Genomic DNA, 25,727 nt, shown 5'->3' on the forward strand with positions numbered 1-25,727 from the left:
ACAACATAATATTATAAAAACTAAATAAATAATAACTTGTATTTTTATATGTAGTATATGTTTTATTTGTACCTTAATCTATGTTGTAAAAAAACTGTTCCTTAATGTGTTTGTATTAACTATTTTTTGTTTTATAAAAAGCACGTGTATTGATTATCGCAAGACTTGGTGATGGAACGTTTAGAAAATATTGTTGGCGTCAACATTCTCTAATTTTGGAGTGTAATAAGAAAGCGCAAGCTAATTAATGGTTGAGACTGTGCAATAGAGTTTCAAACCATGCTTAAAATAGCGCTGAGAATACTCACCGTTAAAGTTATTCCTACATTAACGTTTAATAAATTGCCTCTTTGAAACATTCCTAAGGAAGGAAAACGATGTTTTTACAATCTTAAAGTTCTATATAACTTTGTGATGGGTTTATAAATTCATGAACAGTGGAAGGCCTAGTATTGATGATATGGACTCTGGCATGAATCCTCGGCTTTCAACAGGCTCAGATTTTGACAACAGAAGCTATGGCTCTTCATGCTCCGGAGCCAAATCAGTAAGCTATATATATATATTATAATCAATATGTTGAAATCTCACCTCGACCGACTAGAGATTAGAGTCTTTCATTGTATATAAGTGGGTGCAAACCTCAACCTCATGAACCGGTTTTATGGAGTTGAGTTAGGCTTAAAGTCCACTTTAGAGTCATTTCGAGCCTATCCTATCGAGTGTTTGTGTTGGACCTATCGTACCACCCACTATTGGGCTCCTATCGGACTTGAGGAGGTGTGTTGGAGATCTCATTAGAGATTAGAGCCTTTCATTGTAAATAAGTGGGCTTAAATCCACTTCGTAACACAATATGGCAAAACAACCATGATTGATTTTCTAACCGTTTCAAGACCAAGATTTGACAAATGTTTTGTTTGAAATCACAGGATGAAGTGGAAGCTGAAATGAGTAGATTGATGCTAGAACTGAAGCAGACAATGGAAATGTACAGTACTGCATTCGAGGAAGCTGTGACGGCTAAGAAAAAGGCACCTTACATATTTTTATTTAGTCCAAACATGCAAATTCTAAGAATACAACTGCCATGTCATGAAGTGGATAATCTGTAAAGTATATGCTGAATTATTGGCACTATTCTCCAACAGGCACTAGAATTAGAGGGTTTGAAAGTGGAAGAACAAAGGAAACTGGAAGCAGCAAAAACAGCTCATAAAATTGCAGTTTTGGAAGCACAAAAGGCAATGGCTAATGGAAGTTTAGATGATTGCCTCTTCCGGAGAGGCAACAAAAGAGCTCTTCCCAGGCAACAAAGTCTACTTTAGTTTGTGCTAGAGAAACTCAAAAGTGGATCCACCATGTCTGGCTGATTTTTGTCGATATATAAAATAAAATATGTGACTGATTGTATGTAGCTTATAACTGCGTTCAATCACAATAAAATAAACACATGTTGACTCTTTTTTTTTATTTTGTCTACTTTTGTAAGTCATTCCATGAATATGCATGGTAATGATATATTATATTTTTATACTTCCTTATTATAACTCTTAATATTTTTATTTTTAATATTTTTTCTTAAACAAAAGTTTAAGAAAATCACAATATGCACTTCAAAGTCTACTTTAGTTTGTGCGAGAAACTCAAAAGTGTATCCACCATGTCTATGACAGCTATTTTTGTCAATATATAAAATAAAATACATTGCTTGTTGTATGTAGCTTACAACTTGATTCAACTCAATGAAAAACTACAGTTCCCTAAGGGAATTTTGTTAGCATGTTTTGACAACCTAGTTCTATATACTCTTGATTATAGATTTAGATATATATATATATATATATATAATATAATATAATATATATATAATAAAGAGTACATTTGTAATTAAATAATATTTTTTTAAAATAATAGTATTTCGAATTGTAATATGATTGTATAAAATTCTGGGTTGTCAATATATCATTAACTTTTTTGTTAGGGTTTCAATCAGAATAAACACATCATGTTTGGCTTTTTTGGTTAAGGTCGTGTTTACTTTATTCCCTAAATTGGGCCCTACTTTCTAAAATCATAGGTCATTCCATGGTTAATGCATAAAGGGCACGAATAGACGGACAGTATTAAATCGCATCCCTTCACGTTGAATACAAGTAATAAAATACGAAAATATTTTGTTAACTCTCTGTGAACTAACACATACTTGACGTTGCAGACGTGGCACTAGGTGAGGATGTGACAGTAGAGTTTTTTGTAATTTTGATGGGAGTGAGGTAACAGTTTTGTAAGAGTTTAGAGTGCGGGTGCGGAAGCGAAAACGGGAGAGTTTCGATCGAAAGAGAAGGTCAAACGAAAGGGAGAAAGAAGTTGTGACCTCATCGGAGGGAGGGGGAAAGAAGTAGCGGGAAACTCAGACCAAGCAATAGAACAAGCGAAGCACAAACCATAAATGTTTTTCTTGTGTGGTCATCGTTGCTTCTGTGTTTGTTGGGCCATATATTACACCGGTTAGACGGTTTAACCAGTGTAATATGGGTCATATATTACACCGGTTAGATGGTTTAACCAGTGTAATATGGGTCATATATTACATCCATCCTACCAGAACTGGTTACCCAACCACTGGTTCCTCCACATGTACTGGTACACGCAAAACTAGTCACCCTTGTGCTTGTAAGTAATTACTTTTGTGATGTTTATGACCACCCACTCTTTATATGAAAAATAAATTCAAAAAGTTTTTTAATATAGGTCATATATTATACCGGTTGAATGGTTTAACCGATGTAATATGGGTTATATATTACACCCATGATACCTACCCTACTAGAACTTGTTACCTAGCAACAAGTTACTCCACATGTACTGACACACGCAAAACGGGTTACCCATGTGTCTTTAAGTGGTTACTTATGTGACGTTTATGGCCACCCACTTTTCATGAAAAAAAATCAATTTTTTTTTAATAAGGTCATATATTATACCGTTAGATGACTTAACTGATGCAATATGAGTCATATATTACACCCATGACAGAACTTGACACACACCCTATCAGAACTGATTACCCAACGTGTAAGTGGTTACTTATGTGACGTTTATAGTCACCCACTCTTCATGAAAAAAAAATCAATTGTTTTTAATAAGGACCATGTATTACACGGGTTAGATGGCTATGTGACGTTTATGATCACCCACTCTTCATGAAAAAAAAATCAATTATTTTTTAATAAGAACCATATATTACACCGGTTAAATGGCTTAACCAATGTAATATGGATAATATATTACACCCATGGACTCCTACTTTTGTGACGTTTATGGCCACCCACTTTTCATGAAAAAAATCTAAAAACTTATATATGGAAATATAATTTAAACCGGATAGATGGTTTAACCGGTGCAATATTTTGAGTAAAAAAATTATATATTACACCAGTTGTTATAAAGAACCAACATAATATATTCCTTTTACCCTATTTTAAAACTCGCATCTTATTGTTCGGTAGCGTTACTACCATATTTTGAATGTCATGTTTTAATCTCAGTCTGTCACATCTGCAACGTATGTTAATGTTAAACGGTGTCGATATATCATAACTCAATAAAATAATAACAATAGGAAAAAGATAATGTAGATGAAAACTGTTTAAATATATAGCAACACCAATTGATCCATATAACAATTCAAGCCGGTTAGAATAATTTAAAGGTTTTATTACTGTATTTAACACGAGCTCTTAATACAAGACTTACAACAAGCCTTCAAAAGATCCTTTAGTAACCAATGTAACAACTACGACTAAAAAGCAAGGAGAGACGCCAAATTTCTTGCACTAATATTTGGGATGAAATCAAATAACATTAACTGATTTTACGATAAAATTATGTGAAGAAATAGGAATATACGAGACTAATTATCAAAATTTCATTAAAACTTTTAACTTCCAAGCGCTGACGACAAGGAGACTACAACTAAGCAGCATCACAAAACCATTATCCTTCAGGCAACTAGCTCCTTCAACCGGTTAGCTCGGTACTATCTTCGGTGGCGGCGGCTGCATTTGAAGAGAACAGCAAATCAAATAACTTATAAAATCACAAAAATGTCAAAAGAAACTATTATCATAGGAAAATTAAGAACACTTTCGTAACATTACTACCATCTGAAGCGCAAGGCACTACAGTAATACGTTTCTGTACGTGATCCAAACCCTGATTTTGTGAGCCAAAAATTTCTAGAGATTTCAACCCTATAGAACCGATCATGATAGATAATCTTGAAGGATGCGATGTATGATTCTAAAGTATTTCCTACCAAAATTGGACTGAAGCAACTCCAACAATTAAATATAATTTTTAAGCCCATTGCTAAGGACATTAATATTTTCAAGATTAATAAATTCTTACCATTGACAACTCTTCCTCGTGTTTTGGAATAAAAGCGGTGTCAACTTTGCCATTTCTGAAATCCTGCAATAAGATGAAAATATGACATATATTTATTTAGTCATATAAATTCTGACTTCTGACCAAAAGAATATGCTACCAAAAGTACACAAAAGGCACACTCACCTCTATGTCAAGGATAAGTTTATGATAATCAATTGTTGTAGGAACTCCTGTATCAAGACCGAAATTGTTACTTTAACTTTACAAAGCGAAGGGTTTAAAAAAATATCAAGAAAATTAGGTTAGTTATAAATCCTATATCACACACAAGACCATCTGATGTGAGGCATGACCTACAACACCAAACTGACTAGCAGCTGATGCGTAAAAGGAACTAGACTGTAATAGTATTTCGGTATCCAACCTAAACCCAGATTCTGAAAGCCAAAAACTGCTAAAGCCAAATTTATAGCAAGAGGTGTGCCTTCGTTTTAAAACAGAAGGGTTTAAAATTGGAGATCTTTGTAACAGAGTTGGTTCAATGGATATGATTTCTTGGATCAGAAAGCTGCACCTCCTGCAATCTGTTTCAAACAACAGAAGACGAGGATTTGGTTCTTTAAAACAAACTTCTTTGTTCTTTTTGCAAGTACATTTACCAAGGAGCAAATGAAAAGTATTAAGAATGTTTCAGCCTTTTCAGGCTTCAGGCGAGCAATGGACCTACAGCAAGTACAGGTAGTTAAAACAAAATTGAAATCGTTTTAAACAAAGATCAAGATCAAGATCAGATTCTTTTTAAAACTGAAGTGTATTAAATTGGCAATATCTGTGACCAAGTTCAGTGGATATGATCCTTTGGGTTAGAAAAACTGCACCTCCTGCAATTTGTTTCAAACTACAGAGGAAGAGGACCTAGTTCTTTAATGGTGCAAAGGAAAAGTATTTGATTGTTTCGGGTCTCTTCTGGATTCAGGCATTCAACTAACTAACACCAAGTATAGGTATTTGACAGAATAATCACAATCATAAAAATCAAATTAATTTACCTGTGATAACTGTGTCATCAAGAGCCCTTTTCATGCGTTCAATGGCTTTTTCTCTATTTGGAGCCCAAACAATCAGCTACAAAAAGTTCACAAAGTCAAGACAAGAGTAAGAGTTTGAAACAAAAAACGCACTTTATATATAGTTTGGGGTATCACATCTAGCCTCCTCACAATAAATTGAACATAAATTGAAACTCGCATCTAGAATATATTACATGCTATTCATTTAATATTTGAACCTCTTTTTTTGTTTTTTTAATCCATTAACTCGCTCCACTTGTGTGGGGGGAAATGAGCAATTATAAATCACATATTACATTCTCCTTTTAACAAATTCTGTAAATTTAATTTATATTTATAACCTATCATTTCTTCTTCAATCCAAAAGCCCAATCATCAAGAGAAGCAAAAAAAATGCAGTTGAGTTTTCAAGGAAAAGACCATGACAAAAATATTTCTGTATTATATATTGATGTTGTTATTGATTACATTGAAAAGTACAGCCAAGAAATTTATATGAACAGGACATAGACAAGTTACAAATACTTGATGTCCATAGACAACACAGACATAAATTATGTAGTATAACAATGCAGGGTAGGATGACAAATCAAAGCTATAAAAGAACAAATAGGCATACCTTTCCAAGAAGGGAGTCATAGCTTGGAGGAACAACATAATCAGGATAAACATGGCTATCCATTCTGACAAATGGACCTCCAGATGGCAAGTATGCTGTAATTCTACCTGTTATTTGAGGAAGAAGTTTCCTTAGATTAATAAACTTTTTTAAATAAAAGATAAAACAAACCCATAAAATGCAAGCACTTGGCACAACAAAATTCAAATGATAGAGAGAGGTAATTGACCAAATGACCTAAAATATGTATGAAATCTATTGAGCTCTAAGCATTAAGCTGTATTTTTTTTATACTTTTGACATAAATTTGCAGAAATATATCACTCCTACATCAAGATACCTGGCCCTGGTCTAAATCCCTTAAAAGCATCTTCAGCATTGATACGACATTCAATAGAATGTCCTCTGAGCACAATATCCTCCTGTAGAAAATAAACTACAATAAGACCAAGATTCTAAAGAATCAAAAGTAAAATATACCTGTATTACCTGTTTAAATCTAAGTTTTTCTCCCATAGCAACACGAATTTGCTCTTCTATCAAATCTGTTGAGGAAATCATTTCTGTCACAGGATGCTCAACCTGACACAAGAATAAAATAATGGAAATTATTCACTCACAAATATTGAAAATTTCCCTAGGTTTCTTTTCATATAAAACAAGTATATAATAGAAATTATTTTGAACCTGGATACGAGTGTTCATCTCCATGAAGTAAAAGGAACCCCTTTCATCCAAAAGGAACTCCACTGTTCCAACACCTATGTAACCAATAGATGCAGCAGCTGCAACTGCTGCATCTCCCATTGCCTTTCGCAACTCAGGGGTCAGGGCAGGAGATGGTGCTTCTTCTAGCAGCTTCTGATTACGCCTCTGCATGAAAAAAACACAATTAACAGAACTCTTTATGGGTACAACATAAACAGAAAAATAGAAACTAAATTTGAAACCCCTTTTGATATTGCTATCTTACTATAAAACTTACTTAACAATAATATTAAAGTCACAAGACAAAACAAGTTCAAGGTTTTTAGTCCTTCATTTTATCACACGTATCTGCTATTTGTTATCAAGCAATACGAGAAATACATGGGAAACTCCATAGTGAACACAAATATAATTGAAAAAACCATAAAATAATCATTATGGCAATTGCTTCAATTAATGCCTGTAAATAACATTGCTTTAAATTTTCATAATGCAGAGTCATAAAAATAAAATACAAAACTTTTTTTCAAAATGCATACCATACATATTTTAATTACTTTATGTTCAGTTTTTTAATCTTTAGTTCACCTGGGTCAGAAATTACAAGTTTGAGAACACAGTTATTATTATGTTATATTCAATGTCATTTTAATGTAATCAATATTCAATTTTTACATAATTTGGAAAACTAAACAGAGAGATAGAAATGAAGGAGTTCAGTTTGGAGTACCTGGATGCTGCAATCACGTTCTCCAAAGTGAACGATGTTACCATGTTTATCGGCAAGAACCTGTTATCCATGAAGCATAAGGATAGATTACAACTCCAAAATATCACCAACAATCATAAAGTATTAATCTTTAAGTAATTCAATAGGACCTAAGCCCTTGATATAATTTCATAATCGGTAATTTAAATTATACTAGAAATTTGTCTGATCAATTACAAGACTGACTGTTTAGACAATCACCATCACAGCTTTTATTCAGCCTGCTTTAACATATAGCCAAGAGTATGCGGTTAACTATGTGATCCATGAAATTGCCACGAATACAAAATACGGAATTTAAATTGACATTATTTTTTGAGGTGAACAGTATACATTGTGGAACCTTTTAGGCTTCTGACTTTGGTGTTGTAGCTTTCATTATTGATTGAATTTAGTTAATCAAATTGAATAATGGCATCAAATAATATCTACTTCTTTCTGAGACACAGATAACCAATATATTTTATTTGATGTAAACAAAAAACAATCAATTATTACATTTCTCAAATGCAAAAGTTCAATTTCTTAAGTAATTCCCAATTTGAGTGTTTTCCACAGAATCCCATAAAGATAGCATTACCTGGAACTCAATGTGCCTTGGGTTTTGAATGTACTTCTCCAGATAAACACCATCATTGCCAAATGCAGCGGCGGCTTCACTCTTAGCTTGCTGCAAATAAATCAAATCGGAAAAAAAAAATCACCAAATATGCATGTCCACTCCCACATCAATGGGATAAGCTCTACCTGCCTACAACTATTTACAATAATAAAATCCATCTCCCTTCCACCAGAATCCATTAAGATGGTCAAGCAATAAAACATATTTCTGCAAAGCAGCAGTTTCTGTTACAGAACAACTGCTGCAACAAATAAACTGCACAAAACCTTGTTCTTCGTATTGGCACCAAGCAAAGTACTAAGAAATCTTGATCCATTACCTTATTAGAAAATAGATAATGTAAAAGACTGTCCTCAAAGTGGAAGCACTCGGGCTTCAGTTTTTTTCCTTAACCTGATTTTTGCAGTTCTTACAATAAGGTGATTTTAAGAATGTACAAAATAATGTATCTTTTTGAGATTTATTTAAAAGAAGGGTTCTTTTTTAAAAAGTAAATTTCATTTTAAAAGGTTAGCTATAATTGTAGGTTTTTTAGGAGAAACACAAAGCAGCCTCTCAAAATAATCAGAAATTTTATTAAGATTCTGATTTTTTGGAGGAAAAAAAGAAACTAAACACACTAAGAATTTTTAAAGTGTTATGTTTTCAAAGTATAAGTAATATTAATGGAAAAAATATGAAACAATCAAACTCTTGATCACCGTTGTTTCTATACTTCAATGTGTTTCAAATTTACAACTTCTAGCTTTTTCCTATAGCTATTACAACAGATAAGAAACTAAAGATCATAACTGGTTCTGCAGTGCAGACAACATAACAAGAAATACCTGCAACAACTTCACAAATTCATCAGGTTCTTTAGCAAGACGCATGCCACGTCCTCCACCACCAGCTGTTGCCTAAGAAACACCAATGTTTGCCAGTTTACAAGAAGCTGTTAAACATTGTACAGGATAACTTCACAGTTCCCATTTATAAAGTTTTAATCAGAAATGAAATGAATCATGTGGAACCTTGTAGAGACTATAATTTTTTTTTTCTTCAATGCACCACAAAGTAGAATATACGGGATCTTCAACACACTCTCACACTAAGGACTGAACATTTCAAACATGAAGCTAGATATTTGAAGGTGGTCCGATCACGGTCCGAGTGACCAACAAACCTTGCAAGAATAGGCTTTAATACTATTTTAGAAAGTGAATTTAGGTCAAACTCATCCTTACAAAACCAACTTGCAAGGTAAGATTTGTACCCATTTTTACATATTATAATTTGGCCACATTTTTAGTCGCTATGAGATTTCCAACAACAAAAAATCAAAATGACCATCACTATAAACATGGTCAGTACAGTAATCACTCTATCCATGGCCAGTACAGTAATCACTCTATCCATGGCCACAAACAATTACAACGTAACCACAAGAAGATATGGTGGGTCCTAGGAAACAAGTGACCATAAAGAAAAGCAGAAGCACGTCAGGAAAGCTGATTTATATATAAATCAAATGTTACTATCTTTTTCAAGATCAATGTGTTACAACCCACATTTTTAGTCGCTATGAGATTTCCAACAACAAAAAATCAAAATGACCATCACTATAAACATGGCCAGTACAGTAATCACTCTATCCATGGCCACAAACAATTACAACGTAACCACAAGAAGATATTGTGGGTCCTAGGAAACAAGTGACCATAAAGGAAAGCAGAAGCACGTCAGGAAAGCTGATTTATATATAAATCAAATGTTACTATCTTTTTCAAGATCAATGTGTTACAACCTTGCCATTTTTATGCCAGTCTAATTGAGTCAACTATAGTCTATAACCCAACACAAAATGTACAATTGGACAAAGACTCAATCCATAACAATGTTCAACTTACTTTTATTGACACTGCAAAGAATACATAACACAGCTAAGCAAGTGAAATTGGCAATCATTTCTTTGAAAGAGACAATCCTGAATCATAAACTCCTCTCCTATTTAATTTCCCCCTAAAATGGGATATGTACACAAGTATACGCTAAAAAAATTGAATATGAAATGAAACCCTATACAGAACAGAAGAACTTCAAGAAAATTAGTAGAGTTCCAAAAGGGATGCAATATGCTATTTGCTATCACAGGTGTAAATTCCTCCCGTAGGCTGTAATTACGAAAGTCTGCAGAAGAAATTCTTCCTTTCCTTTTCTTTCCCATTTTTACAATATATTCTCACCCTATTATGGTTATAACTTCAAATTGAAAATTATTTTAAGGAAGGCAAAGTAAAGAAAAGGAAACTCAGACTACTTTGTTCGTTTTTGCCTAACCTTTCATAACCACAACACTTAAGCCCTTGTTAGTATAAATGGAGGGTTATACTTGGAGATGAAGCTAACTTTTTTTCATTGTCACTGTTGGAAAAAATTTAAGACAACACAAACATAAATGAGAGTGTGCCAACATAGTAGATACCTCTCAAATATATTACTTTTGTTAAGAACCTAGCTTTTCAAGATTACTTTGTAGATTCGCACACGAGATTATGTTGTATGTATAATGCAAGTGTTCTATGAATACGTCAATCCAAAACATTAGAATTATCTTCAAATAGGCACAAGACTACAAATACAAAATAATAAAGCAATCTACCTTGATCATCACAGGGAAACCAATCTCTTTTGCCAGCCTGATAGCTTCCTCTGTGCTCTGTTACATAAATTCAATTCATCAAAGTGATGGTACAGAGTCTGATATTGGCCTCCAAATTTAACATTGAAGCTCCTTATTAACATGAGTCTAATATAATACCTGTAAAAGACCCTCGCTTCCTGGAACAGTGGGAACACCTGCTTTCTTCATTGTTTCTCTGGCAGTTGCTTTGTCACCCATAACCCGAATACTATCAGGCTGAAAGTTTAAACTAAATATTCAGCATTACCATATAATTTGAAAAGGAATTTTTTTTATTTCACAGCTTTATGAAATAAATTATCTAAATATACTCAACAGAGAAAACATTAAAAATTAAAATCAATCCATTCAAATCAAATCAAATTTGGGACAATATATAACTTGCAATCCCCCTTTGGCTTGGCCTACACTATTAACATCCTTAAAAACTGAACTCTTCAAGCACAAATCTGCAACCACATTTTGCGTACAGGTTAACAATACTGTCATTTTAGCTCTGTAATGCTCTCAGCAAACATAGCTTACTAGTTACAACTTTCAAGCCGGTCACCATGGATAAACACTAAACAGCAACCCTCATACAATTTCACTGTTTCTATATATTCTAATACTCAAGATATTTTAATGGCTTAGTGTATCTACAGTAACTGGAAATGAAATTACAGGCTTCGAGATCGTTTAAATAGAAGCAAGTTTTAAGATTTAATAGGATAGATCGTATAAGTCTCATTCAATCCAGGTGAGTCAGTTGTAAAGCTCTAAATTAGGAAAGTCCAAAGACAACAAGCAAACAAACATGTATTCTACACGCTACACAGTCTACTCACTTTAGGCCCGATAAAGTTGATTCTATGACCGCAGCACATTTCAACAAACCGAGCATTCTCCGCAAGAAAACCATAGCCAGGATGCAACATCGTGCAATTGCGGCTAAGAGCAGCAGACAGAACATTCGGAATCAGCAAGTACCTGAACGGAAACAGCAAGAAAAATTCCATCAACCACACGAATATAGACGAACACACAAACAACAACCGAAATTAAAAAAAAAGGCAGCCTAACATACGATTGGTTACTCGGAGCTTCGCCAATGCAAACAGCTTCATCAGCCAATTTGACATGAAGCGAGTCCTTATCAATGGTGGAGTACACAGCCACGCAAGGAATCCCCAATTCACGGGCGGTTCGAATCACTCGAACCGCAATCTCGCCTCTGTTCGCGATAAGGATCTTATCGCCGCTACAAGTCGCGTGGAGAGCACCACAGTGACGCGTTTGGCGCTGTTTGCGGACGTGACTAACTTGACCTACTTGCCTAGGAAACTTCACTCTGTTCGTTCCTGCTAAGAAACTGCATTGCGAACTCTTAATCCCTCCCTTCCTCGCAGATAAGCCCTAGTTTCGTCGTTTTCCATTTCAGATCAGATTGAAATTCAGATTGAGAGCAACAAAACGATATTAAACGAGCGAATTAATCAACACACAGTGTTACTACGAGAGTAGGAATTGTGATTTGCGAGCGAAATGGAGAAGAAAATGAACGAGTGCTTACTGCGACGGGAAGAGAAGGCGAGGTAACGGACTTGCAGGCGGAGAGTGTGACTTCCATTTCCTGTAGAAAGAAAGAGAGAAAGGCAATGCAAACGGCGTGTGAGTGAAATATATATATAAACACAGTGATTGTGAAGGAGTGGTGAATGGAGCTTGTAGTGGTTTACCTATTTGAGATGATGGCAATGGTGTGATTGTAAGAGAGTGTATGATTTGTGTTGCGTTGTGATGGGAGTGAATTTTGATGTGGATGGCGATGGAAACGAGGGAGGCGCCAAATTGAAAGCTCCGCCTAAATCTAAATCTAAATGCAAATGCTGGTTTAGTTGGACTTTGGCAGTTGGAAGGTGAGGGTGTTCATCCTCTTCCATCACAACCCTTCATTTATCCTTTTTATCACTCCACAAAAGTGGACTGCTACGTGGCCCACCGCAATTGGGCTCTTTCAAGCCTGTTTCACTTTATCACCTGTTTTGTTCAATTTGTCAAAATAAAATTTAATTTGAGTATAAATAGGACACGAGACAAAGAGTTTAACCTAGATTTCATTAGTTGTATTGTAACATATATATAATTTTTAAAATATAAGACACAAAAATATGAATATATATTAAATAATTATAAATTATATAAATTGATAATAAAGATGAAGATGTGTATGTTTTAGTTTTTTCAACTGAAAAATTTTAATCATGAATTGTTCGAAAGGATTTGTTTATTATTTTTATAATCATTTTAAAAATTTATATAATAAGTTTAATTTTTTTTAAAATTAATGTATTTATTTTTTAAAAAGTTGTGTTAAAATTGTGTAAAATTACCAGAAATCTAACAAATATTTTTTGAATTGAAATCTTTATCGAAACAATCTTAGAAGTGTTGGTGTCCGTATGTCGACACACATACACCATTCAAAAAGCGTGTCTGATACGTATGTCGACTCATATACACCATTTAAAAAGTGTGTCCGATAAGTTATTGATAAATTATTTTCACATATCATAATAAAAAATAATCGTGAAAGTGAAAACAGTGATAATTAAAAATATATAGTCATGTAAAAAAATAGATGTATAAAAATATTTACATTATCGTTATCTGTATTTATTTTTTTCTTCCCAATCCCTTATAACATTAAGCAATTCGAGCACGACAAATTTTTCTACAAACACATGAAAATTGAGCAATAGATTTAATAAAGTTCCAATAAGAAAAGCCAACTTCCTGCTAATTGAGCAATAGATCTAATCAATAGTCAAACACTCTAGAAATCATTATTGTCCACTAATGTAAGTAAATTTTTGCTACTGAATTTAGGGACTGTGATATGTTAGGGAATGGCGTGTTTATGCATTTTGTGTTTGCAGGTTGAAATGCTCCTTCATGTTTGAGATAATCAAGACAAGAAGTATCGTTTTTAAATTATTAGACAAAGAAATAAGTTGATACTTGGGAAGATGTTTTTTTCGTAGAAGAATCATCGAAAGGGAAAATATAGGAATGTGTTATGGGGCAAATGGAATAAGGGGAATGTATTTACAAACAAGAGAGGTTATGTAATTTCAGACTAAAACACAGAATAAATAAAAACTTTTCAGCTCAACCAAAGGAATCAGACATAGTTTTTTTTTCCTTCTCAACAACTTGCCTCCCAAAATCCCTTTTCTGACCCAATTAGTACCCATATATTTTTAATTTAACCAATTTAGTTCATCAATTTCCTAATCTATAATCCTCCATTTCTTATGCAATTAAACCAATTTGTCTTCTACTCAATACTCAAACCAAAATATGAAATTTTACTTAAAAAATCAATTTTATACACCTTCAAACATTGCACGTTAAAAATCTTAGTTTTTTGTTAAATTTAAAGTACATTTTCTTTTCTGATATCTTAAAATAATTTCACACTTCATTTCCCGATTAAAGAATAAAAAAACAAAATTGAATAGTTTTAAAATAAGACTGATCCAGCTAAAAGAAAGTCACGAATTCTTACCATCCAAACTATAAGTTCCTTAAATGCATACTTTAAAACATATATATGCTCTTGACTGACATTTATCTACTATAAAGACCTATTTCAACATACTTTAAACCTATTCTAAGAAAGAAAAATAAAACTAATTTCTTCATTAACAAAAATTAACTCAAATTAATTTGCAAAACTTCCACCTGAACTTTTTTTTAAAATATATATTGCATAAATTATTTTTTTATCTTTTAAACTAATTTTAACTTTTACTTACATTTTTCTTATTTTCTCTTCCAAAGAAACTAGTTCAAAGTAAACAACAATCAGAAGGACGAAGGGCGCGTTTTCCTAAAAGAAATTACTGTACATTCACTCATCTGAGAAGCATGAGTAAACGCAAAAGAATGAACTGTCGAGCAAATTAAATTATCACCGAAAACAATTAACTGTCGATCAAAATTTGTATTGAAAAATTTCAGCAATTACAAGCAAATATCTTCAGCACCTCACTCCCCAAGCCCCAAGATAGGCAAGGGGTTCTGAAGGCAATAATACTCTGAACAAAATGGACCAAATGCTGTAATCTGTTATATCATACCATACCACATCTATTGACAGGATGTTTTCAATCGATCTGAAGTTTATATCATTCTATACTGACTACTTTCACTATTGGTCACAATCTAAACTTACAACATGCTCTAAAAGTTGAATGCAAATATTTACACAAAAAGGCTTACAAGAGAAATGGGGTACACCTCCAAAGGTTGAATTTGAAAGTAAACTTTCTGCCAGCCGGAATAACCATGAATATAACGAATGGACTACAGGAAAACGACCTCACAAATACAGAGAATTTGCAAACATAATGCCTCGTCGAAGACTTTCGCTTGCAGCTGCAAATTTATTCTCCAAGTCAGCCTCTCCAACTGCATTTGCAGCAGCACGCAACTGGAAAGTGGAAGGGTAATTTGAACACTAAAACTTGTCATGTCACTGAATTATCTTTGATTTCCAAATTTGAATTCGACTAAGAAAGTGTTCAGATAACGAGAATAATCAAGCATATCAATTGTTTATTTTATAAGCCCATGAAGGTAAAATTATAATATTTTGAAACAGTTAAAGAACTGCGCTGGGGCACTATGACTTCGTTTGTCCCAAATACATACATTAAAGTGTCAGCCCAGGCTATCTATAGTGAAGGAATTTCAAAAACTGCTAAATATATAAGAGGTAATTTCTGGTGGAAATTTGTTTACCTGGTTCAAAAACTCATCAAGCCTTCTAGCACTCCGAATGATACTCCCCTCAAAGATATCAGTCATTTGTATAACATCGGCAAAATTTGCTCCCTGGGAGAAAATTTTGAAAGCAAGGACCAGAAAAATTAATATAAATATACTCAAAACAAGTGACTCTTTCATTTTCGCTTCTCTCACTAATACAAGAGAGCACATACCCACCATTAGTCTCACTGAGCTGAGAAGTATATACATGTCTTGCATTACGGTATAAAATGATTTTTAGCACCACAATATATCCAGATGAGTTCATGTTGAAGATACTTGGTTTGGTATGTCACTTAGGTAATGACTAGTAGACCATGGAGTTTGTCACTAACATATTCTGCGGCATTCTTTAATCTAATGTTAGATCAAAAGTTCATGCTTAGAAGATAAAAAATTTAAGACACTAAGGACACCTAACTTATAAATTCTGCAAGAACATCTTAAATCCCAAATCATACAAATTTTGCTAGTCATATTTCCGTTTCTCTTTCTCTCTGTATATATATATATATATATATATATATATATATATATTCAAAGAAATGCTCAACGAATAGTTTCAGATCCTATAATCACAACTCAAACAAATGCAAAAGGCTCAAGCTTAGGCAAGGTTTTTGACAAGTTGTGTGACAATTTGATATATTGTGAAAAGATTTAATTATCCTCAAGCCTTTTTATTTTCCTCCTTACATGGACTTTTAAATGGCAAGTTTCCTGAAGCTCACTGTTGAAACTTAAAATCCATATTAATGAAGAAAAGTAACAATTTAATGATGCTTGAATATCTAACGATGATCATCAACCCAAAGAAAGCCTAAAAAATTAATGTTTACTTTAGTGGCAAAAACAACATCAGCACAACATGAAGTTAAATTTATAGTATAAACAGTTGGACAGTAAGAAATTGCCCAAAACTAGAAAAGACAAAATGCAAAAAACCAAAAGTGAAAACTTTTTTTGAGAAAGAAAAAATTATTTTAACAAAAACCATAATAATAATAATAATAACAATAATAAAATTAAAATTATCATATTTTCATGTGACATTGCTTTTTGTCTACATTTTTTGTTCTTCCATGAAAAAAACTCTTAACATCATAATGACTTCAACAATCGGCACATATCCAATAAAATCCAGCATTTCAAACTGTCCAGAACCATCAATCCAAAAGCAGGAGACATTTGGACTTGAAACACAGACAATGCACAGACCCACCAATTTTGTGTTTAAATTAAACTATTTTTCACTAGGGGAAGGGGACAACAATGATCAAACCCTAGACCACTTGGATCATGAGAGGCTTTGGAAAGTAAATGACTTAAGTAAGCAAGCGTTCAAGCCAAAAATATGGTATAACTAACCTTTGACCAGGAGTATATCACATCCATCAAGTATGGCCTTACTGTTGATTCAACATACTCATCCACATTTATATCCAATTTGCATTCATGTTGAATCTGACAAATGGTAATCCGATTTATATGTTAATTCAGAATTGCCAAAAGATTTAAGTAAAGTGATAAAAACACCTACTTCTGCTATCCTTCTTGCACTATCTTGAAGTTGTTGCAAAGGCCTTGCAAGCTCGGTTCTTAGTTGTATCTGCTCATTTGATTTATCTCCCGGGATGAAACAACTTGCAAGGGCAGCAACTTGATGGTGGTCAAGGTCATTAAAAGTACCTAATGGGGGCAAAGAAGAAAAACGCATTACAAAAATAATGAACTGCAAATTATACAGAAAGCAGAATGAGAAAACAAATATTAATTCACCATTAAACATCAATTCAGTGACAAGGAGTTCATCTCCAGTGTCAACCAAGCATGCTGCCCGTCCCTTCAACTGAACTACACCATCAGTATCAATATGACCAAGCTTCCTTAAGACTCGCGAGCGATTTTTTAATTCTTCACGAAATTTTTGTAGCTGAAAATTTAACAATTTTATTTCTATAAGCATTGAACCCATCAAAACAACAACCAAATCATGCAAAAGGAGATTCAAAAAAGTAAATGAAGGAATGTAGTTATCAGATATATTGCACTCTATTTGTCATCAATAAAATCTGCACATTAACAATCCACCCACTGATAAGTTGTTAATATGCATGGAGCCTCGTGGATATACACACAAAAATGCATAGCAGACACAGTTGAGTAGATTCACATTCAGTTCCAAACTTCTAAGATGTGATCTGGATTAATAAGTAAATCCAGCAAAGTCAATACCTGAGAATCCCGCATTTTTGTCTTCAATTGCTGAATTTCATGATTCACTTCTGCTTTCCTCTCAAAGCATTTAATTTGATCCACATCTTGGTGCTACTTGTAACAATACATTAAGGTAACATTAAAATCAAAGTCAAGGAAAATCATATTTATAACATAAAAGAAAGAGAAAATGGAGTTCATGAACAAACCTTATGCATAGGATGAGCAAACATTTTCTTCTCAATTTCCTCTATTTGATTGACTACTTCAACTATCTCAGAGTCTCGTACGTCCATGTCCTGAAAAATTTATTTTAAAGAATATGCAACATAAATAATGTTTGATTCAGTAGTAGAGTTAAACATCACTGAAGCTCAATAGTTTTCTGACTTGGTCTCTATAATAGTTGGAAAATAATGCGCCCATCAAATCTTTTGACCAGATATTACAAAAAAGAAAGATTTTATATTTTAATAGTAATCATGACATTAAATAATCTTAACCATTCAGAAGGAGAATGAAATAGAGAAGTTACAAGGTAAATGCAATGAAGGAGAATATTAAGCATGAACTTAGCTATTATGTGTATGTATAATTGTAGCATGTAGTCAGAGCTGTTGTGCACAGCTACCTCATGTAACCTTTTCAGTAAAGGCAATTTGCTATCTCTTGTGTTTCAAGTAGTTAGCTATAAATACTAAAGTCTACTTCTACTTTCAACAAATTAATAGAATGAATACCATTTAGTTTGTTAAACATCTCTCTCTTGTTTGATTCTTTAAACATGGTATCTAGAGCCATTTTTCTGAAGTCTCTTCCTCTTCCCATCCAAGGTTCCCTTTGCGCCATTCGCCATGGCTTCCACCTCAAACTCCTTTCCAACCTCCATTACTGAGAAGCTGGATGATTCAATTTATCTCCATTGGAGCCAATATGTTGAACTGGTCATCAAATCGCATAAGTTCCAGCTATTTGTTGTTAATTCTCACTGTAGAGGATCATGCATTTGATTGTCTTAATCCTGAATATGGGACGTGGGAAGTGCAATATCAGACATTACTTGTCTGGCTTTAGTCTACTCTTTCTAAATTGGTTCTCTCTGGTGTTCTTGGATTGACTCACTCCTATGAAGTTTGGGAGAAAATTCACAAATATTTGGTGCTGCACACTGTTTGTCTAGATTCTATGGGAGAATATCTTCTCAAGATCAAGAGTTTTGTTGATGAACTCGTGGGCATTGGGGATAATAATTATCCAGCTAGACGAGGAGTTTTATAATTATAGAAAAATTACCAGATCCAATATAATCAAGAATAACTAGAATATATATGTATTATTAGGAGCTTTTTTATTTATTCTTGTATCATATCTTTAGTATTTGGGGATATCAAATCTCTATGTATTGTATTGATTCTTTTTCTCAATATAAATCAAGCACTTATATTGTCTTGGAAACATACTGTTTCAACTCAATGTCTCTTTCTTCTCTATATCTTGACATTAATAAAAGCTTCTATCACACGTAAATAGCATGATTCTATTACCAAGTGAATAATTTTGATGACCAAAGTTGAATTATTTTACTATTTTAACTCTTGATAAAAACAAAACAATAACATACAACCAACTAGCTACATCTGTGTGTGGAAAATAATTACCTTTACAGGGTTAAGTTTTGGAATACCTCCTGGAAAACGATTTATCAGCTCATGTAGAGCTAGCAGTACACTCTGCCTTGCTTCCAGGGGTCGAAGATCAGAAGGTATAGATACCCTCAGTTTACCAAGAGTAGATATTAATGGTAATTGAACAGGGACCTATTACAAAAGGAGCAGCCAAGAAAAAAATAACAAGTTTTCAGATAAAGGGAAAGTTCCATAAGAAGACACTAAAAAAAATCATGTAACAGTTTGAAATATCGACTTACCACATGCATTTCACCTTTCTCTCCAGGGCGGGGTGGATATGGTTTTGGCCGTGAATTGTTTTCAGATGAACAAGGTGAACATTGAAGTAAAGTATCAACTATATAACCACCACCAGAAGGTTTCTTAACAACATTAACTACAACACCCCAGCCCCAATCAGTTCCACCTTCTCTGACTTTGATCTGAAAAGGTTACAAAGTGCATTCTAACTCAGTAAAGCAAAAGATAAGGAAAAGGTGTACAAGACAAAGTAAACAATAACATAAAAATTGAAAAAATGTAGACAGAGATTAAAGGGGTGCAAAAAAACCAAATAGATATATAATATATCTACAAATCAATATTTGCGCTGTTGCTAAAGAAAACTATATAAGCACAACATAATTCAAAATCATTTGCAAGCTGATTCATAATAATACAGTATCGCATACCAATCGACCAGGAACAAGAAAATAAAGGATTATTTCTGGCCGAATTATTTTTGCCATCATCTTCTTCTCCAACTGTGCTATTTCCAATTTTAACTTATGATACTCAGACACTTCAGCCTGCACAAATTATAATAAAACAAATGCCAATATCAACAAAATACCACACATAAATAAGAAAACTACACTACGTAACTAGGAACAAATATTACCTCCCCTGAAGCATCAAGCAAGGTTACCTCCTGCTCCAGATTTGACACCCTTTTCTCTATATCTGGTAAGGCCTGAACAAGAATAAGATGCTAATAAGATATAGATCTCGGTGCAACAAAAATTAATAAGATTTTGAAGGAAATGGTTCAGTATAAACCTTTTCATATTGAAATTGATGAAATGAATTTCGTATCACGTGTTCAGCAGTGAACTGACCCTCTGCACGGCTCATCAAATTTAAAATTGAGTAGTAGCTAAGCCTGAAAGTACTAACTAAAGGAGCAGGTTTACCCAAAACCATGTCTTTGAGGTTATTCATTTCCATCTACATAAAATAATCAGATAAAATGTATGTTGTGAATATAAAACTAACTAGTTTTCAAATAAGGAACTGTTGTATAGATAGCAGATAAGAAAAAATGAACACGATACACAGCAACAAACTTATAGTCTCATTGACATGCCATATGAGTGAGTTATAAACAAAACAGAAAAAAAAATATATAAATAATAGATTTCCACAGCACAAATAAACAGTTTAATTTGCTATCCTAAATGTAAGAAAGGAAAATAGAAGAGAAACAAATAAATACATTTCACAACAAACCAACCCAGAAACTTCATTGTTCATTTGGCGTGACAAATAATACAAATAAATAGTACCATGTGTCTCACTAACAAATTAACACTAATTAAACTACTTGTCTCAAATTAGATTTAAATGATTTACTCCAAAAAGAAAACTCCAACCAGTGGCATGATTTAATCAAAATACTTTATTAGTTAATTAGTTTCTGAGAAGAACTCTTTCACATTTACCAATTTAATCTCATTTTTGCTTTAAACACTCAATTGAAAGCTGGTTCAAAACGAACTAAACCTTATGCATTGAATCTACACCTGACCAACTTAATAGATTGAATTGTTTACCTTCTTGCATATTCATTTGTAATCAAAAAGTTTCCTAAACAAAATGCATTGGATCTTTCAGTGTGCAGTATTTTTTTGATACAGGTACGGGTACACAGTACATTACTCTGTCCGATGTGTGATATTTGGGGGTATGCATAAAAATACTATTAGGTTTGGGCCAATACTTAATATAAATTAAAAAAAAAGTTCAACTTAATTCCAGTTTAAATATTATGATTATATAAAAACACTACACAATATTTTTAGTCAAACTCAAATTGTCATTTTGAATATGTTAATGTTTAAACAAATCCTATTCTAGTGGTAAGAAAGACATTCAATGGTGTTCATAATTTCATTTTATTTTTTTTATTCTCAGAAGACATACAAAACGTGATATTATGTAAAAAAGTGATTACAATACTTGAACGGCATATACACACACACAAAAACTTCAATTGGTACCACAGAATGGCGGGACTATGTGACGAGATGGCTATCCAAGATTTAAAACATTGACGAGTACACATGTCCCAGCTCAGAGGTGAGTCAATCAACGTACCACAGAATCTTACACAATGTCCTTATTTTGTAAACCTTTTCCTCTTACATAACATCATTCTTTTTTAAACCTTTTCCAAGGAAACAAAAGAAAGGACTCTGAATACCAAGAATATATTTGAAATAAGCCAACTTATGTGAAACATAAGAGAATAGATCTGTATGATTTATATGTTGATGGAAGAGCAGGAATTAGTCTAATCTTTTAGTTAGGACACCAACAAAAACAAAAGCCTTACCCACACAAGTTGATAGAACACCACACAACAAGGCTAAGAAAAGATAGAGATCTAATTGTGGAATCTCATGAAAAAGCTCTCAAATTTATGCAACAGAAAACAAATTTGACCACCAATATCTCACCTGTTCATCAATCATTATGATACAGATTCCCCGCTCATCTTTGCCACGACGCCCAGCCCTTCCACTCATCTGAAGGCAGCAAATCAATAATATTAATGTGGGCACCAGAATGAATATTTTAACAACCACCATCACCCAAAAATATATCATCTCTCACCTGTATATATTCACCAGATCCAATATATCGGTGACTATCACCATCCCACTTCTTAACAGCAGTGAATACAACTGTTTTCGCTGGCATATTCAAACCCATGGCAAACTGAAAAAAAAATGTATCCGAGACTCAATCTAGAAGTAACAGAAAAAAAGAAATCAGAAGCTGGACAAAATCTTACTGTTTCAGTGGCAAATAGGGCTTTTACAAGACCTTCCTGGAAAAGAAGCTCAACCAATTCTTTGATAACAGGAAGAAGTCCAGAATGATGGACAGCAATCCCTCGCTGAAGAAGAGGCAACATCAGCTCAATAGCAGGTAAGCACCTGTCTTCTTCATTCAAACATAGCACTGCATTTCGAAAAACCTGCTCCACGTTTTCCTTTTCTTCTGGGGTGTTGAAGTCAAGCTTAGACATAGACATTGCATGTTGTTCACACTCTCTTCTACTGAAGCTAAAGATGATAACAGGTTGGAATTTCCGTTCCATTATCATCTGAAAAATAAGCAACACACTAGCTCAAATAAAGACTAAGCACAAGTTTTTTCAATAGAGTAGTTTATTGAGACAAGAAAAATAGGGAAATGAGGATAGGAAGTCCTCCTTAAGAAACGCAAATGTAGAAAATAGACCCCATCATAGTAAAGCTACTCAATCTCTTAACATTATTGTGAAGGACAATCATTTGAAAAGGCCATGTGCTTTACACCATATGGCAGGAAGCCAAACGCTTAAATCACTTCCATGTTTTTGGTTAGTTTATTTAAAAATCAAAGTGCTTTTACTGTTACACTGTTGTAAGAGAAATTTGAAAATAAAAAACAATTATTTACACTAAAAAAGGCTTTCTCAAAAATGCAATAAATTTTAAAGGCAGCTTTAGACTTCCAAAATTAATAAGGCAGACCAAACTACAAAAGACTTTAGAATAAAAGTTAAAAGAAAATGCAAGAAAACATCCCAAAGGGAACAAGAGACTTGGAAGGACTATGAATACATTTATGACTAATCTAAAAACAATGTAGATTCCCAACTTTTGAATTCTAGACGGGGAGTTCCAACACATCGTTTTACCTTATATTTATAAGTTGTTCATAACTTTCTATAATGCAGAACTTATACAAACAGGGCTCTAGACAAGTAATTATAAGATAAACCCAAATAAGTCGTAAGCGATCTCTCCCAGAGTCACCCTAAATAAATTAATTAATAAAAGCTATGAAAACTTAACAGAAGATATCAAGACTTAACATACTACTCATTTATGGTTAATAAAACTGACATGCTGAATAACATAGTGTCAAACTAACCTTAACAATCTTGTAAATGTCAGAACCACCAGAAGAAGCATTGCCACCTCTTCCACCTCTTCCACCGCTTTTCCCACCTCTCCTCCCATCAGCCAAATTCTGTTTCACGAAAGTATCATGCAGCTTCAGAAAATTGTCCTCCCTGAACTGTTCATTCTCATCCACAACCAAATACAACCCACTCCCTCCAATAGGAAACGCATAGTGCTGTAGCGGGGTAGGCCTAAAATCAGTGTACACAACGTGACAAGGCTGCTTGTGGATATTACAAATCCACTCCGCAAATTCCGTCGCATTCGACATAGTAGCGGAGAGAAACACCATCTTAATCGCCGGAGGCAGAAAGACTATACTCTCTTCCCATACAACGCCTCGTTCGCGATCCTTCATGTAGTGAATTTCATCGAATATAACCCACGCTACTTCTTTCAGGACTTCGGAGCCTCGGTAGAGCATTCCGCGGAGAATCTCGGTGGTCATGACGAGACACGTGGCATTCGGTGAGAGTGTGACGTCGCCGGTCATGAGCCCGACGTCGGTGAACTCCTGGCTGAGCTCACGGTACTTCTGGTTGCTGAGGGCCTTGAGCGGGGACGTGTAGATGACGCGCTGCCGGTCTCGGAAGGACATGGCAATGGCGTATTCGGCCACGGCGGTTTTGCCGGCAGAGGTGTGGGCGGAGACGAGAACAGACTCGTTGCGCTCCAAACACGCTATAGAGACCTGTTGGAAGGGGTCGAGGGCGAAGGGATAGGACTTCGCCATGGCACCATTGTGGAGAGGGTTCGAGAGAGTTCCGTGGAGCTCGGAGTCCTTGTTCGAGACGTAACCGCTCGGAACGGCGACTTCGTGCACGCACGTGCGCTCTGCGCTGCGAGCTCGTTTCGGCTTCGAAGCGGTGTCTGGGACTGCAGCTGGGAGTTCAGGTTCTCTTCGCTTTCCCAGCGACGGTGATTCCTTCTTCTCGTTCTCCATTTCCTTCGAGCTTCTGCGAGTGCTGCTACTGCCAAAGTTTGAATCTAACGGTGAACACGCGGGGAGTGTAACCTTGTTTGATTTTCAGGCCAAAACCCTAACTTGTGCGCGTGTCCACAATTTTGTTATTTTCAGTGCCTGTTCAGTTTACTAGCCTTCGAGCTTCGAGCTTGCTTCTTTGTGATTGTGGGCTTGGAGTGGAATGACAGGCCCAAAAAAATGATAAAATAATGTAATAAATATAAGACTACGGCAATTGCTTCCTGCACCATATCACTACCCAATCACAGGAAAAAAGCCGAAAATACCCTTAAAAAAATGGGGTACATATAAAATTACATTCCGGACTTCCTTTTCCAGAACACAACAATCTCTTCTAGATAATTTTTTTCGGAATGTATTATTTTTAGTTCTGGATTTTTTTATCCAAAATGGAATTTTGATTTTCTTTTTTTGGATTTTTATATCCAAAACACAAAAATCTCTTCCAGATTTATTTTTCCGGAATGTATTATTTTCAATTACGAATTTTTATTTCTGAAATAAAAGATATTTACGAAATTTTTGAAATTATGTTGGGTGCAGGTTCAAAAGTGTTGGGTGCAGAAAAAGAATTGGCCTAAATAAAGATGGATGTGATAAAGTTATAATAAATAAATTCTAACTAGTTTTATTTTATGTAATTCTCCATTTTCAGGATACTTTTTTTTTCTTTTATCAACAATGAATAAATAAAATTAAAGGGTATACTTCAGGGGTATCCTAACTCATATACATTAACCAGAAGTGGACTTCCTAAATTATCCACAAAAGAAACTCTCCTTTATGGTTGGAGCAGCACAACCTTAAAGTGAGAAAACCACACATGGAGCTCGTCGTTTCATCGATCGGCGATCATGTTCACCTTTGCATAACTTCGACGACCACCGACTACGCACGCATGGAGATCGTCGTTTCATTGACCGGCGATCATATTGGCTT

At 34.2% G+C, this 25,727-nt stretch overlaps 2 protein-coding genes across 5 annotated transcripts; both read right to left on the reverse strand.

Moving 5' to 3' along the window:
- Window positions 1-3,699: 3,699 nt before the first annotated feature.
- Window positions 3,700-12,850, reverse strand: CAC2 (acetyl Co-enzyme a carboxylase biotin carboxylase subunit). Its single transcript, XM_068614969.1, has 17 exons — window positions 12,585-12,850; window positions 12,419-12,478; window positions 11,933-12,261; window positions 11,694-11,835; window positions 10,984-11,082; window positions 10,825-10,881; window positions 9,011-9,082; window positions 8,142-8,231; window positions 7,523-7,582; window positions 6,772-6,957; window positions 6,574-6,666; window positions 6,425-6,506; window positions 6,085-6,191; window positions 5,445-5,520; window positions 4,579-4,625; window positions 4,414-4,476; window positions 3,700-4,061 (listed from the first exon to the last, which is right to left on the reverse strand). Exons 2-17 carry the CDS (start codon window positions 12,473-12,475, stop codon window positions 4,032-4,034), a joined length of 1,590 nt encoding a protein of 529 aa, XP_068471070.1. The 5' UTR covers window positions 12,476-12,478; window positions 12,585-12,850; the 3' UTR covers window positions 3,700-4,031.
- Window positions 12,851-14,834: 1,984 nt separating this feature from the next.
- HEN2 (RNA helicase, ATP-dependent, SK12/DOB1 protein) lies at window positions 14,835-24,959 on the reverse strand. Of its 4 annotated transcripts, XR_016518880.1 has the most exons (17): window positions 23,772-24,959; window positions 22,642-22,956; window positions 22,461-22,565; window positions 22,304-22,372; window positions 20,625-20,792; window positions 20,467-20,538; window positions 20,258-20,374; window positions 19,826-20,008; window positions 19,557-19,715; window positions 18,108-18,197; window positions 17,917-18,009; window positions 17,461-17,614; window positions 17,222-17,370; window positions 17,050-17,145; window positions 15,859-16,021; window positions 15,655-15,747; window positions 14,835-15,343 (listed from the first exon to the last, which is right to left on the reverse strand). XR_016518880.1 is itself a non-coding variant. In XM_068614963.2 (16 exons), the coding sequence occupies exons 1-16, from the start codon at window positions 24,744-24,746 to the stop codon at window positions 15,233-15,235; spliced, it is 2,949 nt and encodes a 982-aa protein (XP_068471064.1). In that variant the 5' UTR covers window positions 24,747-24,959; the 3' UTR covers window positions 14,835-15,232. The 4 variants fall into 4 exon arrangements, 1 of the variants encoding a protein (XP_068471064.1); XR_016518881.1 differs by lacking the exon at window positions 15,859-16,021 and having other exon boundaries at window positions 19,557-19,671; XR_016518882.1 differs by lacking the exon at window positions 15,859-16,021 and having other exon boundaries at window positions 20,625-20,686; window positions 23,772-24,953.
- Window positions 24,960-25,727: the final 768 nt, after the last annotated feature.

The sequence above is a fragment of the Phaseolus vulgaris genome, chromosome 2, assembly GCF_051622355.1.
Source record: "Phaseolus vulgaris cultivar YP4 chromosome 2, ASM5162235v1, whole genome shotgun sequence".
Taxonomy (NCBI): domain Eukaryota; kingdom Viridiplantae; phylum Streptophyta; class Magnoliopsida; order Fabales; family Fabaceae; genus Phaseolus; species Phaseolus vulgaris.